The 16,428-nt window shown below is 40.5% G+C and overlaps 1 protein-coding gene across 1 annotated transcript in view; it reads right to left on the bottom strand.

Moving 5' to 3' along the window:
- Positions 1 to 16,428, bottom strand: part of CRY1 (cryptochrome circadian regulator 1) — a 77,291-nt gene that overhangs the window by 16,022 nt on the left and 44,841 nt on the right. The window contains exons 5-10 of the mRNA XM_077828971.1: positions 15,175 to 15,263; positions 14,612 to 14,752; positions 14,211 to 14,522; positions 1,532 to 1,683; positions 1,223 to 1,425; positions 284 to 385 (exon numbers count right to left, since the gene is read on the bottom strand). Coding sequence (XP_077685097.1) covers positions 284 to 385; positions 1,223 to 1,425; positions 1,532 to 1,683; positions 14,211 to 14,522; positions 14,612 to 14,752; positions 15,175 to 15,263 — 999 coding nt within the window. The remainder of the gene's footprint in view (positions 1 to 283; positions 386 to 1,222; positions 1,426 to 1,531; positions 1,684 to 14,210; positions 14,523 to 14,611; positions 14,753 to 15,174; positions 15,264 to 16,428) is intronic.

Raw genomic sequence — 16,428 nt, 5'->3', positions numbered from 1 at the left:
AAAACTTATACTGTGTGTGTGTGTCTATAGATATAAATATAAATAAAATATAGTGTTTTGTCTGGTGAAAAAAATTTCCCTGGAATCTAACCCCTGCTATTTACATTAATTCTTATGAAGAAATTGGATTTGCTTAACATCGTTTTGCTTAAAGTAGCAATTTTCAGGAACGTAACTACAACGTTAAGTGAGGAGTTACTGTAGCATGCTAGGGGGCTCACTTAAGGCGTTTATGCAACTTCTCAGGTCCAATACTTTTGTCAGAATAGGAGATTCTACTTACCACCTGCACTACTACAACCAGAGATGTTTTCTCCTGGTGAATATCCCATTAGGCCACCATTTCCATTTCCATTTGGGTTAGAAGGCACTGTTGCAAGAAGACCTAATCAAGGAAACAAAATTCATTGCCAACAATATTGAGGCAAGCACATGTGTTTTGATTTAGTGTATATATCTTCCCTTGTCTCTCAACAGTATTTTCTTTAGTAGTTGAACTTCATCAGTGGGGAGAATTATTTTTTTCCTCCTCTACTGTAAATTGGAATATCTTTCCAAGTAATTTTAGGTTATAATTATTTTACTTATCAAAAAGTCAGTATTTTTGCAAGAAACGTTAATTGCATATGTTAAATATAGTGCATTTTAGTGTAAAAGACATCACAAGTTACTTCATATCTATGTATATACCCCACATCCCTGGAATACAGCCATTATTTGGACAGGCAGGTGTCAACAAATGCACATGTTGCACAACAGTGGGAGAAGTGGACTTTTTTAAATAGATGGAAGAATGTAAACAAAGGTTAAAATTAATTTATAAAGATAAACTACCATGTTTGTGAATAGCAGATTGTATAGTTAAGGTTGCAAGACCTTTTCCACTGTAACTTTTTCTTGCAGTAATTCTATCTGGTAGTAAAATTAATCTATACAAGTCTATTTTGATGCCCTGGAGATGACATGATCTTAAAGAAACTTCAGGACGAACTCCATAGGCAGGTGCAGACCAGATGAATTGCAAAGGGCTGGGAAGAGGTGAGTGAGAGGGAAAAGACAAGTGTTAGAAGGATACACTGCTCTTATAATCCACTTTTGTTGGTTAACTAGGCTACCCTGACACTGGGCTCATATCTGGCCCCCATAGCTACAGAATGGGTTGTCACAACTTGAAGGGGAGACAAAACCTCAATTAAATATACGAAGTAGACTACAGTCATACCCAAGCCTCTGTATCGTGAAAGCTGCTGGTAGATTTGTTTCATCCTCTCAATATTCAGGCGGCTTGCCTCTGCATGATTTACCATTGGTTTAGGATAATGAACTCCTATTACACATTTTGCAGCCTTCTGGATGCTCTCTGGGGCATTCCAAGGATCGTATATGTATTTTGCAGGGAAACCTCTAAGTATAGGCAAATAACGTCTTTAAAGAAAAAAAAGTATAGTTTAAAACACATAGCTGTTTAAAACTCAGGCAACTTCAAAGATGGCTTTATAATATTTATGGGGTGGATTGTACATGAGATTACCTGATGTAGTCCCCATTAGGATCAGTTCTTCTCCCAAAACCCACAGGACAGTAGCAGTGAAAAAACTGCTGAAAAAACGAACTACAGGAAAGCCACATCCAGCTTCCAGCATTTACACTCCAATCTGCATCAAGTAGCAATTCTTCAAACACCTTAAGAAATAATAGTATCAAGTTATTCTAAATGTGTTAAATTTTTCCACAAACATTCCTAAGCATTGCTCAGCTATCAAGATGTCAGAAAAGATAGCATTTCAACATTTAAGAGCATAGTACTGACATTTGCACAGACTTGGTAACATCCAAAGAGTGCTCAATAAATATTTACACAAGTACCTCTTTATAGTCCATTCAAGTGGGATAGTGGAAAAGAGGTATATCTGGCTTCTACAGCACAGAAGTTGGACATATTTTGTACAAATGCATTTTACAGATGGGAAACAAACACAGAGCAGTGAAATAACTCGCTCCGAGTCACCTAAGTGGGCCAGTGGCAGAGCTAGGAATAGAACCTAGGTCTCCTGAATCCCTGTGCCGTGCTCTATCCACTAGACCACACTGTCTCTGGTTAGGGGTGGAATTTTCTTACCTAGTTAGCTCTGTATGTTCTCTACTAGAAAGCTACATAACTTTCCCATTAGAAAGCATTAGGTAATTAATTTTCCAAAAAGCTATAAAAATGGTTTCAATTAACTTAACAGTTAACTTAATAATTAGAGAGACAAGGTGGGTGAGGTAATATCTTTTATTGGATCACTTCTCTTAGTGAAAGAGTGAAGCTTTTGGGCTTACACAGAGCTCTTCTTCCGGTCTGGGAAAGGTACTCAGTGTCACAGCTAAATACAAGGTGGAACAGACTGTTATACATGTTGCAAGAGACCATTCAAGGTGAAATAGACAGTTAACATTTAATAAGTACTTATTCTAAAAAATTCTAGAACTTAACAGCTTTGACATATGAAGGTTTCTTACTTACTTGTAACTTGAGTTCTTAGAGATCGACACTGCGTAATTACATTCTTGTGACTCATGCCAACCAGTGCTGTATGGTAGAACCTTCTATTAGCAGTGCCCATTAGGCATCCATGCTCCCCTGCCCTCCCTGTCCAGCACTTGAGCACTTTCTGAGGGTGAGAGTTTAAAGGGGGCATAGGAACATTGCCCCCTCAGTTCCTTCCACTGCTAGAGCAGAAAACCCAAGATATTTTAATCTGGACTCTGCAGGAGTGGGGAAGGTGGTCGGGGAGCATGAATATGCAGAGTCCATCTTGAAGAACTCCAGTTACAAGTAACCTTCATTTCTTCTTCGAGCATCCTCAGCATATCCCCACTCTTGGGATAGTCTTGCAAGCAGTACAGCAAATTGAACAGAGGGATGAAGAGCTCTAACTAAGCAAGGATTGGAGTACCACTCTACCAAACTAGGTGTGTAACCAGGATGCCGTATCCAATGCATAATGCTCTGTGCAAATGTGAAACAACCTCCATGTAGCAGCTTTGCATATCTCAATAAGGGCAATATGTTTATAAAAAACCACAGATGTAGCTACTGTTCTAGTAGAATGAGCTCTGGACAGACTAGGAGTAGGGAAAGAAGTTATTCTGTAACATTCTTAAATGCACTAACCTATCTAGACAGGAGGACTGAGAGAAATGACTTTACCTTTAGAGTTACCAGCATATGAAATAAATAACTTGGAAGAAGACTTAACTCTTTGTTCTATCTAAGTAATATGAGAGTACTCTCTTGGTATCTAAAGAATGTAATCTAAATTCTCCCCTTTAGATGAATGAGGCTTTGGGAAAGAATAGATTAATGGTCTGATTTACATGAAACTCAAACAACTTTAGGAAGAAATTTAGGGTCTGGTCTAAGAACCACTATGTCCTTATAAAAAGTGCATAAGGGGGAGGAGGTCCACACCAGTGCATGTAGTTCACAAATCCTTCTTGAGAAGTAACTGCTATCATAAACACGGTCTTCGCAGATAAGTGAAACAAAGAGCAGCTAACTATAAGCTCAAGTTAGACAAGAGAGGAGTCCAAACTAAATTCAAATTCCATGGCATGACAGGGCCCTGCACTGGGGAAATACAAGTTCAGCAGCCCTTTCAAAAAGTTTGACCAGCATTGGTCAAACTTTTTGAAAGGGCTACTGAACTTGTATCCCCCAGTGCAGGACCCTGTCATGCCATGGAATTTGAATTTAGTTATATATATATATTTTTTTCCATTAAAGTGAGTATGGTATACAGCTAGATGAACCTTAATGGAGGGCAGAGACAACCCCACTCTTTTTAAGCATAATAGATATTTTACAATAAGTTGTACTGGAGCTAACACCAGGTCAAACACCTTTCCCAGTTGCCCACAAAAACTAATCTTCTCCACTTGAACCCATAACTTTTTTCTAGTTGATAGTTTTCTGGAATTAATTAAAATTCTTTGCACCTGAACTGAGCACAATCTTTCTAACTCTGTCAAAGGCCTATCGCCCAAGCTCTCAAATGTAATGACTGAAAATTTGGGTGGACAACCTTCCCCTCCTGCTGGGGTAGTAGGCCCATTGATGATGGGAGCATTTTGTCATTACCTTTGGATAAATGAAGGCATTCGGTGTACCACCATTGTCTTTGCCACTCTGGAGCAATGAGAATCATGCTAGCTGAATCTTGCCTTACCCTTTTTATCACTGGAGAATGAGGGGAAATGGGGGAAATGCATACACTGAACCCTCCTTCCCAATCTAGGAGGAATACATACGTCAATGACAGGCTGTCTGAGCCAGTTTTGAACGGAAATAGGGACATTTCCTATTGAATCTGGTTGCAAATATATCTCTGTCTGGAAATCTCCAAAGGCTGAAAATATCCTGAATTACCATATTTTTTAAGAGACCATTTGTTTGTCTGCAAAGAATCTCTGCTCAACTGATCTTCAATCATACTGTGTTCACTTGCTTCACACAGAGCAATTGAGTATACATTGTGCTGGATACACCAGTCCCAAAGTTTTACTGCCTCTTTGCAAAGTTAAGATGATAAAGCTCCTCCTTGTTTGTTCACATATGTTGCTGACACATGGTCCATGGCCACTTGAACTACTGCATTTTGCAGCTGCGAGAGAGAGATGCTCTGAAATCTAACTGGATTGCCCTCAGTTCCAAAACATTTATGTGTAACAGGGATTCTCTGTCATTCAAAGGGCCTCAAATAAACAGACTGCAAAGATGCACTTCCGCCCTGTCTTTGAAGCATCTATGGTGGTTATTACTAAAGAAGGAGAAGAAAGGCTGAACAAAAATGCCTTTGAGGGTATTTTGAAGTTCCAGCCACCACCTTAGCAAAAGACAAGTATTCCTTGGAACAGTGAGTAATTTTTGCATGCTGTCTGTAATGGGTCTGAAATTCCTTTGTAGCCAGCACTGAAGAGGTCTCATTCTGAGCTCGGCATACAGAATCAAATATGTTGTGGATGCCATCAGACCCAACAGAGTTAACAAATAAACTACCATTCTCTTCCTTTTATGGAGTCGGGAATCACATCAATGAATGGAAGCTTTTGTGATGGTGTGAGAAAAGACTTTTCTTTGTTTATGAGAAGACTTAGTGTTCTAAATAAAAACACGAGTAATCCAAATGGCTTTCTGTAATTCTTCTTTGGATGGAGCCTTCAGAAGCCAATTGTCTAAATACACGAAAATGAAAATTTCTTCTCTCTTCAAATATGCTGCTACCAGACCCGTTCATTTGGTGGACTCTGGGTGTGGTTGGTAGGCCAAAAAGGTAGGAGCCTATACTAGAAATGGTTTTATGAAAAAGTGTCCCTGAGATAAAGAGTACCAAACCAATCCAGAGCAGACAAGGAGGGAATAATCAACCCCCTAATTACCATTCTCAGTTGAAACTTCCTGATAAACCTGTTTAAAGCTCTGAGGTTTAGAGTTGGTCTGTCACCTCCATTCTTTTTTGGATTAGAAGTACCCAGAGTAGAATCCCTTGTTCTTGGAACCTAATGGAACTTCTTCTATAGCCCCAGATTGCAACAGACCTTCCTTGTGCTTCCATCCTTAAGTTCTTATGGGAAGGGTCCCTGAAGAGGGAGAGGGGTAGGGGAGTTGCATGGAAGAAGAAATTTGAATTGGATGGTATAATCTTATTTTACTGTATCTAAAACTCATCTGTCCAAGGTGATATTTGTCCATGGACTGTAGAAATGAGAGAGACTGTTCCTTAAAATATGGGTGGTATTTACTGAAATTGGTTTGATGCCCTTGTTCATCACATCAAACCCATGGTCTGACATAAGGAAAGGAAGATGTAGTTAAGAAGTTCTTTGTCCTCATTCATGACTTGCAGAATTTCTCTTTCTCCCCTGAATTTCAGAGGCTGTGTGGTGTTGTTGATAATAAGGACGTCTCCTAATGGTATAATAATAAATAATAATAATAATGAGGAAGAAGATAGAAAGTATTGTCTCTCGAATTTGAACATAGTTGCAGATGTTTTTCTACAATAAGGGAGGTAATAACCCCATAGATCTCGCAGTGGAGTGTGTCCATTTTCTCCAGCACTTCAACAGTTTAACTGAACAGCCTGTCTCCTTCAAAAGGTAAATCCTTAATTTTTGTCTGTTTCCATAGGCAAAGATGAGGATCATGCACATCTGTGGAGTGCTACTGCTGATGCCTTAGCTCTTGAAGCAGTGTCAGAAACATCAAACAATGCCCTAAGGGCATGTTTTGCCACATTCTGGCTCTTTTTAATGAGAGCTGTTAAGCTTCTCTGATCCTCTGAGAGGTTCTTGGTTAACATTGAGATCTTCTCCCAGAAGTGAAAATAATACTTGGATATTACTGCTTGATGATTGGACACAGGTATGTTTAAAGAAGCTGGTAAAAATAATTTTCTCCTTAGAGAGTCCAACTTTTTCCCCTCTTTGTCATAAGGAGTTGAAGTCGTCAAATGTAGAAGACCTGATTTGGAGCTCCGAACTGTTACTGCTACCACTAGAGAATTAGGCACATGAAAATAGGAGAACCCTTCAGTGGGACCTGACATAATTTATCTGCCTTTTTTTAAGCTGATTGACATGCATTGTGCAGGAGGTCAGACTAGATGATCATAATGGTCCCTTCTGACCTAAATATCTATGAAGATGGATTGGACCAGAGACCAAAAAATGGACAATGAGACCATACTCTTTACAGTAGAGCCCAAAATGTCAAAAAATGGATGCGTGGTTTCTTTCAAAGCTGCTGCTGGTCATTTTAAACTTGATGCCACCCTATCCACTAGCTTTTGAAATTAAATCACATCCTCAGGAGACAATGCTGCAATTACACTCACATTTTCGTCAGGAGATGAGCCACTGTCCAGGCTCCATATCTTGTTGAAATTTCTGTAGAGGAGATGTTTTCTGATGCTCTTCATGAAATAGTGTCTCCTGTAGCAAGGATGGGTGTCAAACATACAGCTAAGGGTAGCCTGGAATTCCTCCTTACCTGTAAGGGGTTAAGAAGCTCAAATAACCTGGTTGGCACCTAACCAAAAGGACCAAGGGGGAAAGAAGATATTTTCAGATCTTGGGGGGGCGGGACAGAAGGGTTTTTTTGTGTGTTCCATCTTGGGAAGCAGAGAAGCAACAGGTCAGAAAACTCCTTCTCCTATAAACCATCCTAAAAGTCTCTGATACTATAAAAATTGTAAGTAAAACCCAGGCAAGGCGTGTTAGATTATCTTTTGTTCTGCTTGTGAATTTTTCCTTTGCTGGAAGGAAGTTTATTCCTGTTTTTTCGTAACTTTGAAACTAAGTCTAGAGGAAGTTCTGCTGTGTTTTTGAATCTTTTGTTATCCTGTAAAGTTATTTTCCATCCTGATTTTACAGAGATGATTTTTACCTTTTTTAAAAATAAAATCCTTCTTTTAAGAACCTGACTGATTTCTCCATTGTCCGAAGACCCAGGGGTTTGTGTCTGTGATCACTGTGTAACCAATTGGTTAGGATATTATTCTCAAGCCTCCCCAGGAAAGGGGGTGTAAGGGCTTACGGGGATATTTTGGGGGAATAGGAACTCCAAGTGGTCCTTTCCCTGATTCTTTGTTAAATCACTTGGTGGTGGCAGTGTACCCTCCAAGGGCAAAGAATTTGTGCCTTGCGGAAGTTTTAACCTAAGCTGGTAGAAATAAGCTTAGTGGGTCTTTCATGCGCGTCCCCTAGAGTTCAAAGTGGGGAGGGAACCCTGTCATGGGGGCAGCGTTGGTGGGATCATTTTGAACCAAACGCACAATAGGATTTTAAAAGGACTTTTTTTTTCCCCTTTTGGCTGCTTGGAAAGCAGGGAGGTTTTTTTAAGGATTTTTTTTTAAAGCTGGGAGCACCTGGAGTTTTTTTTCCTCTGCCTGAGGGCAGGGTAGTTAACCTCCTGCAGGGGAATTCACAAGTGTTTTTTTTTTCTTTCTAGCTCTCGGGTTAGGCTACAGAAAGGATAGGATGACTGACAGTGATGTCCAAAAGAAATTAGAATTAGCCAGATTGGAAGCTGACGAGAGATGGATGGAGGCAGAAAAAGCTGCCCATGACAGAGCTATGGAGGCCCAGCAGCATGCTCAGGAGGAGACGGAAAGAGAGAGGAAGCATGAACTGGAGTTAGAGATGGCAAGGGCTAAGCAAAGCATACCAAACAACCCTAGCAATCCTTCTCCAGGTACCGCTTCCCATCACAGTAAGTTCCCCACCTACAAGGTAGGCGATGTACAAAGGCCTTCTTAGACAATTTCGAAAGGGCCTGCCGTGGGTACACGATCTCTGCAGACCAGTACATGGTAGAGCTGAGGCTGCACCTCAGTGGACCCTTAGCAGAGGTGGCGGCTGAAATACTTAAGGAACACATGAACAGTTATGAACTTTAAAAAACAGGCCAGAATCAGAATGGGGCTAACATCCGAGCCTGCCCGTCGGTGGTTCAGAGCTCTAAAATGGAAACCAGACATGGCATTTTCCCCACACACCTACCACACTGTAAAAAATTGGGATGCCTGGATATCAGGAGCAAGTGTTAAATCTCTGGAAGATCTCTCTTTCCTAACGCAAATGGAGCAGTTCTTAGAGGGTGTTCATGAGGAAACAGAAAGGTACATCCTAGATGGGAAGCCCAAAACAGTAATCGAGTCAGGGGAGATTGGAACCAAATAGGTGGAGGTGGCAAAAAAGAAAAAAACTAGTAGCAGTTGGAGCGGATATCAGAAGGGGCAACCCGAGACAACACCCTATCGCCAGGGGCAGCCCAAGGCCCCACCTACATTCCAAGGAAAAACCCAAACACCTTATTGTCACCCAACACCAGTCTCCAGCAACCCACCTTGCCACAGTGACCAGTCAGCTGGGCGATGTTTTAAATGTAATGAGCTGGGGCATGTGAAGGCCGACTGCCCCAAGAACTCCAACAGACTGCAGTTCATTACACCGGAGTCACACCAAAGGTCCTCAGGCCCAGATGCCTCCCAAGTTCCCTCAGAGCGAAAGGAAACTGAGTGTGGGCGGGAAGAAGGTTATCGCGTGGAGGGACACTGGAGCACAAGTGTCGGCTATCCATCAATCCTTAGTGGACCCCAGCTTAATCAACCCAGAGGTCCAAGTGACGATTCAACTCTTCAAGTCAAACTCTTTTGACTTGCCTACAGCCAAGTTGCCTGTCCAGTACAAGGGCGGTCAGGAATGTGGACTTTTGCAGTCTATGATGATTATCCCATTCCCATGCTGCTGGGGGAAGACTTGGACAACCATGTGAAGCTAGCTAAGAGGGTGGGAATGGTCACCCGCAGCCAGGCTAAGCGAGCTGTCACACCTAGCTCTGTTCCTGAGCCTTCAACAAGGGCCCAATCTGTGTTACCAGAGACTCAGACTGAGGTGATGGAACTGGAACCCCTGCCAACGACTGCAACAGCCATAGTGGATCCAGTCCCAGAGACCCAGCCAAAGCCAGTCCCAGAACCGGAACTGGCAAAGCAACCAGCACTGAGTCCAGCACTTGCAACCCTGCCTACACCTCCAACACCAGAGGGCACCACCAAGCCTGCACTAGCAGCAGCAGCTGAACCTACGAAAAAGGCTCAGCCAGAGCCTGAAACACAACATAATGCACCAGCGGAGAGTGGTTCACAGTCAGTCAACGGAAACAGCCCCATCACCTGCATCGCTTCCAGAGGGACCAAGCCCAAGTCCACAATCCAGTGAGGAACTGAGATCTCCAGCACCAAGGGAATAGTTCCAGGCTGAACAGGAAGCAGATGAAAGCCTCCAGGGAGCTTGCCAGCGGCACGGAGCAACCTACCACCTCTCAGCTCTTCTAATCGATCCCAGTTTGTTGTAGAAAGAGGACTTTTTTGCAAAAGTCTGGTGGGCACCAGGAAGACTGGCATCCTCAGAGACAGTTAGTAGTTCCAACTAAGTACCGGGTAAAGCTCTTGAGCTTAGCCCATGATCATCCTAGTGGCCATGCTGGGGTGAACAGAACCAAAGACCGTTTGGGGAGGTCCTTCCACTGGGAGGGAATGGGCAAGGATCTTTCTACCTATGTCCAGTCTTGTGAGGTGTGCCAAAGAGTGGGAAAACCCCAAGACCAGGTTATAGTCTCTCTCCAGCCACACCCCATCATTGAGGTCCCATTTCAGTGAGTAGCTGTGGATATTCTGGGTCCTTTCCCAAAAAAGACACCCAGAGGAAAGCAGTACATACTGACTTTCATGGATTTTGCCATCTGATGGTCAGAAGCAGTAGCTCTGAGCAATGCCAGGGCTTAAAGTATGTGCCAGGCACTAACAGACATTTTTGCCAGGGTAGGTTGGCCCTCTGACATCCTTACAGATTCGAGAACTAATTTCCTGGCAGGAACCATGAAAAGCCTTTGGGAAGCTCATGGGGTGAACCACTTGGTTGCCACCCCTTACCATCATCAAACAAATGGCCTGGTGGAGAAGTTTAATGGAACTTTGGGGGCCATGATACGTAAATTCGTAAATGAGCACTCCAACGAATGGGACCTAGTGTTGCAGCAGTTGCTCTTTGCCTACAGGGCTGTACCACATCCCAGTTTAAGGTTTTCACCATTTGAACTTGTGTATGGCCGTGAGGTTAAGGAGCCATTACAGTTGGTGAAGCAGCAATGGGAGGGGTTTATGCCTTCTCCAGGAACTAACATTCTGGACTTTGTAATATGAGAGACTTTTAGGGTGGTTTATAGGAGAAGGAGTTTTCTGACCTGATGCTTCTCTGCTTCCCAAGATGGAACACACAAAAAAACCCTTCTGCCCCGCCCCCCAAGATTTGAAAGTATCTTCTTTCCCCATTGGTCCTTTTGGTCAGGTGCCAACCAGGTTATTTGAGCTTTTTAACCCCTTACAGGTAAGGAGGAATTCTAGGCTACCCTTAGCTGAATGGTTATGACAATGGGGAATACTCTCTAGGTGTCAGATCCAGAACCCTTGGTTCTGGTGAAAGATGTACCAGGACTGAAGATTCATGCTTCATAAAGTGACCGTGGTAAGCTTGGGTTGACCAATATGGCTAAGGACTCCAAGGCCAATCCTGCTGGTCACTCCAATCCTTCATTACATCTCTTGTTCAGAATATAAGGTGCCAAGAAGAGAAATTCTGATCTGAAAATGATCAGATCCTAGGCATGCTCGTGGGATCTGGCTCTACATCTGTGGATCCAATATTGAAGCAACAAATGAAGTGACCGTGGTAGGGATCTGGGTCATGTAAAGTGATGACAAATCCTTTCTTAACAATCCAGCTGGGGGTCTTAGATTGTGGAACAGATATTGGAGATTCTCTGCATTTAGTGTCCCATCTCAGTCTCTTATCAGAAGAGCCATGAGAAACAGTCGGAAACTAGTTCCACAGAATAAAGCATTAATTTTTTGAGTCAGATTGGAGGGCTTAGAAATGGTCAAATCCACCAATCTGGAACTGGAGCTTAGTGCCAGGACCAATCCCTTCGTTGTTCCGACTTTCTTGAATTCAGATGTACTCAGAGCTGATTCAGGCCTCCCATCCTTATTTTCTGATCCTTTAGAGTTCTTGGATCCCAGAAGTTTGACAGACAAGACCACTAGTAATAAAAGGGTCTGAAGTCTCTTTTGTCTTTCTTTGCTAGCCCAAGATGTGAATGTGCTATAGATGGGTAATGGCTCCACCCCAAACATTTTAAAACACTGAACCTGCAGGACAGATACTGGGAAGACCTGTGTGCAAAACGTGCACTCCTTGAGCCTGTTTTTCTTCATACTGGGATCAACCGTATTGAAAAATAAAGCTTTTTCTTAAATCCACAATCTAATCTAAATCTAACCTAATTTATAGGTTACAGTAAAAACTAACTATAGACTACTAACTATAGAACTATGAACTAATAGCATTACACTAAGATACAGGCAATAAGTATCAGTGGATCATGAGATCTGTTGGTTCACATTCTTTTACTGCTGCAGCTGGAAGGAAATGAGGTGCCAACAGTGCCACAACCTCTTTAAAAACTCTCACCCTCAGAACATAACTTGAGCATTAGATGAGGCGTACAGGGGAGTGTGGGCACCTAATGGGCACTTCTACTAGAAGGTTCTACCGTCCTGCTGCACCACTCCCAAGACAGGGACTATGTAGTCGTAGAGGACACTCAAAGAAGAATTTCAAATTTCCAGTGCTTTTTATAGAGAGAGCTGATCTGGTCAATCCTAACTTGCATAAAACAAGCTCCCCTGCTTAGAAGCATCATTAAGATTGTTGTATGAAAGAGAGAGAGAATCTTATTCCTTGAAAGAAAATTCTAAATAGTGAAAAGGTTTTCTAAAGCTGCTTTGGAAGTTCCTTTTCAATACATATATTCTTATTTAGCACACATTTAAAAAGTATTCAGCAAGTAGTTACTTTTCCTTTAAAACTTACCTAATCTCAAGATGTTCTATATAACAAAAACAAACCGTCTAATTCCCTTCCCAGGACAATACTAAACCACAAATATTAATGTGACCCATGACTAGAATTAACATATTCTGCTAGAAATCAGAAACAAAATAGTAAAGTTTAATACACAGCAAAAAAGTGTGTGGGGGAGGGGAGGGGTTAATTAGGTATTTTCTTGCTAAACTTGTATTTAATACTTCATTCCAAATTAGAACACTTCAGAAAGCTAAAAAGTAGAATTTAATCAGTATCAGTTAACAAGAGCTATTTAAAGATATTAAAAAAAACCTATAAAACTTGCTTGAATACCTGCAATTATGCCTTTTTATTAAAACAATTAAGTTATGTATTTTCTGAAAAATATTTAGTTGCAAGACTTTTAAGCATTTTTAAATTGAAGTGGCCACCAATCTAACAAGTTTAGAGATATAAGGTGGGTGAGGTAATATCTTTTATTGGACCAACTTCCGCTGGTGAGAGACAAAACGTAAGTACACAGTTGCTCCACTAGATGCTCCCCTTCAAGCATACTTGCTAAGATTGTATAACATACTACCTAGAATTAGCAGGAGAGATTCACTCTCACCAGCACAGGGAGGTATAATTTATATATTTTTATACTACACAAATGTTCCTCTGTAAATTGGGTTATTTACTCCAAGGGTAGACCAAGTAATATCTGTAATATGTACAATCAAATGCACAAAGCTGTATGTTATAGGCATACAGATATATAATTTATATGTGTATAAATTGCATAAGACAAGATGCCTTAGGATTTTTCGTGCAATTACTTGCATAACCAAGAGTTCTGTTTACATGTGAAACAGGAAAATGGAAGTGAGCACAACTCAACAGTTAAAAAAATAATTAAAAGAAATATTATAAGTGAGCTTACAACACAGCCAGCAAATGTATTAATCTTCAAGTTTCAAACACTAAAAACTTTGTTTATAACTGTAGTTAGTTAAAAAAAGTGACCATATTTAGAGATGCTTTTGTTTGTGTTTCAGATAATAAAACACAAGGACTGAACAAAGAATGGTGCAAATAATAGCAATGAGACGCACACAATTTTGTACTTTGAATGGCCATGTCTCCAGTTTTAGGAAGATTTGGTTAGTTAGTTAGTTGTACTAACTAATTGTGATCACTCACAAATCATGTTGTCCAACATGTATGGGTCTGATATGGCCAGATGCTGAGTGTCCTCAACACTTACTTTCCTGCCCCCACCTCAATTCCCATTTTGTTTTCTCTACTAACCTGGAAAGAAAAGGTTGGTGGTTTCTTTTTTGGAAGGGGGGGGGGGGTAGAACGTATGTTTGGGAAAGAATTTCTATTAGCTGATGAATAAGCTGTATTTATTCTTATCATAGAAATGTATGGCTGAAAGGGACCTCAAGAAGTCATCTACTCAATTCCCCCATATTCTATTTAAATTTTTTAAAAACCCATAGATTTAATAAATGCTGACCTCAATTTTCAAACTGGGTTACCTAAAGCTAAGCACCAAAGGCCATTTCTATACATCTACAAAAGGGCACGCTCTGCACCTGAAAGTTAGGCCTCAACACTCCTATCAGAACTACATGGTTTGAATGTTTTGACCACGATTTAAGCTTTAAAACCTACGTTGATGCATTTACCAATGGATATCTTTTGTATATAATTCTTATTATCTACATCAGAAATTCATTAATGAAAAATTGTACCTTCATTCCTTCTTCCCAACTAATCCACAGGTCACCTCGAGTCAAGAAGCATGCCACAGCATGTCTGGCTAAATGGTGAATCCAACCTTCCTGCCGGAGCTGTGTCATAATTGCATCAATCCAAGGAAATCCTGTCCTGCCTTCTGCCCACTTGGCCAAAGCCTCAGGATTCCTATCCCATGGAATCTGAACACAGATGGGATTTCCCTCCATTTTATCAAAGCGTGGATTATTAGTAGCTGCTGTGTAGAAAAACTCACGCCACAAGAGCTGGCCATATAGGGAGAGGGGAGGGGAGCTGTTCTTCTTTACCTGAAAGGCATCACAAAAAGAAAACATATTTTATTAGAGTTTTTTTCACTATATATAAACATGATTATCTGACCAAGTTGAGTTCATACCTTTTTGTATAGGTCCGTTAACTTGAAATAAAAAAGGCGACAGGACAGACAGCCAAACCGCAGATAGGGACTAAGCCCTGTGGGACTTGCAAGAAGGGAATTTGCATTCATGCGTGGTCTTTCAAAGTTTGCTACCCAAGCCTTAGAAAAAGAAAAACAAATTGGTAGACTATAGATTAGATGATTCACAGGCAGAGAAGAAGATTATAAAGTTGAATATACAACTGAAACGTAACTAATGATTAAGAAGTTATCTTTATAGTCACTTTTTGTGACTGACGGTATCTCCACTGGAAAAAGCATTCATATATTTTTCAAAATTACATGAGATGTTATGAAATTTTCTTTTAGTTCAATTTTTACACAAGTTGAAAGTCTAAATTTTCATCGACTTTTAAAAATCATTACAAAAAATAAAATAGCTATTCAATCTGTATCAGGATATGGTCTTTGGCTGATGTTTCTTGGAAATTCTGCTCTCCCCCCCATACTTATTTGTAATAGTAATTAACCATGGTTTTCAAGATGCCAATTTTTGCTTACAGCAATGATTTGCAACATACCTTTCGTTCCAAGTGCCTTTCCAGTCGTGTGAGAGCTTCTGTTTCTCCACCTGGCCACACTGCTGAAGGCAAACCATCGGTATCAAAACCTGATGGGTGAATTAAAAGAAGAAAAACAACATTTTTTAATACTACAGCACAAAGAAACAGTAGTTATCCCTATTCTTGGAGAATAACCGTATCATGGTTTGAGAACATTACTGGATAGCAGAATACAGCTTTTAAAACAATGTTTTGTAGGACTTGTCAGTTTGGCAAACTACTTTAGAACACCATTTACCTGCAACCAATTTAAATATGATTTTGATGCTCTATTATAAAAGGCAAAGGTGGACAGATCTTACTTCAATTCTTTTTTACGTTTCCCTCGGCATGGACAATTTAAAAAAAAACAAACTATTTCCATTTTTGTTTACAGTTTCATTGTTGAGTTTTCAGCTCTGTAACGTTTGGGATGCAAGAACTACAGAGATTTTTATTTTTTAAAAAGAGACAACCTTTTCCATTAAAATTTGAAAAATGCATAACAAAAAAACAAAGGACAGCCAAAATGTTAACAGCTTGTTTTGAAAAATTTTAAATTTGGAACAAAAATTTAGAGAGACAAGTTTTTATATTCTCCATGTCCACTGAAGGTAATCTTCCGCAACGGATATTTAGGTTAGCTGTTCAATATTAGGAAAAACGTTCCAACTATAAAGATAATTAAGCACTGGAATAGGCTTCCCAGGGAGGTTGTGGAATCCTTGTCATTGGAGGTTTTTAAGAACAGATTTACTTGGTCCTGCCTCAGCACAGGAGGTTGGGCTAGATGAACTCTTGAAGGCCCTTCCAACCCTATATTTCTATGATTCTATTCTACTGAAAAACTGAGTGCCTAGGAGCAGATCAGAGAACCAGGAACTAAGTCAGTAACCAATGAGAAGGGTATGCTGCATAACACAGGGACTCGGCAATCAGTGCAGTAGTGTCACTGAAGTAGATACTTAAAAGTTTTGTTAGATTAGGTCTTAAAACTGCAATTTTTGAAAGGGACGAGGTCAACTTGAAAATTTGTCTGACAATTCTGTACCTGCTATAGTGACAACTTACAGTATTCTGGAGTGTAACAAGAAGCTAGTAATTTCCGCCCCCCCCAAGTTTGAAAAAAGACATTTGTTGGAGGAGCAGAAACATCCTTATAAAATATTTTTAAATTATTTGTAAGGATCCGGACATATTTAAAAGGTGTTCCAGGAGAAACTGATGGTGAAT

Source organism: Eretmochelys imbricata, chromosome 1, assembly GCF_965152235.1.
Source record: "Eretmochelys imbricata isolate rEreImb1 chromosome 1, rEreImb1.hap1, whole genome shotgun sequence".
NCBI classification, from domain to species: Eukaryota; Metazoa; Chordata; order Testudines; family Cheloniidae; genus Eretmochelys; species Eretmochelys imbricata.
This window is presented reverse-complemented; position numbering and strand designations above follow the sequence as displayed.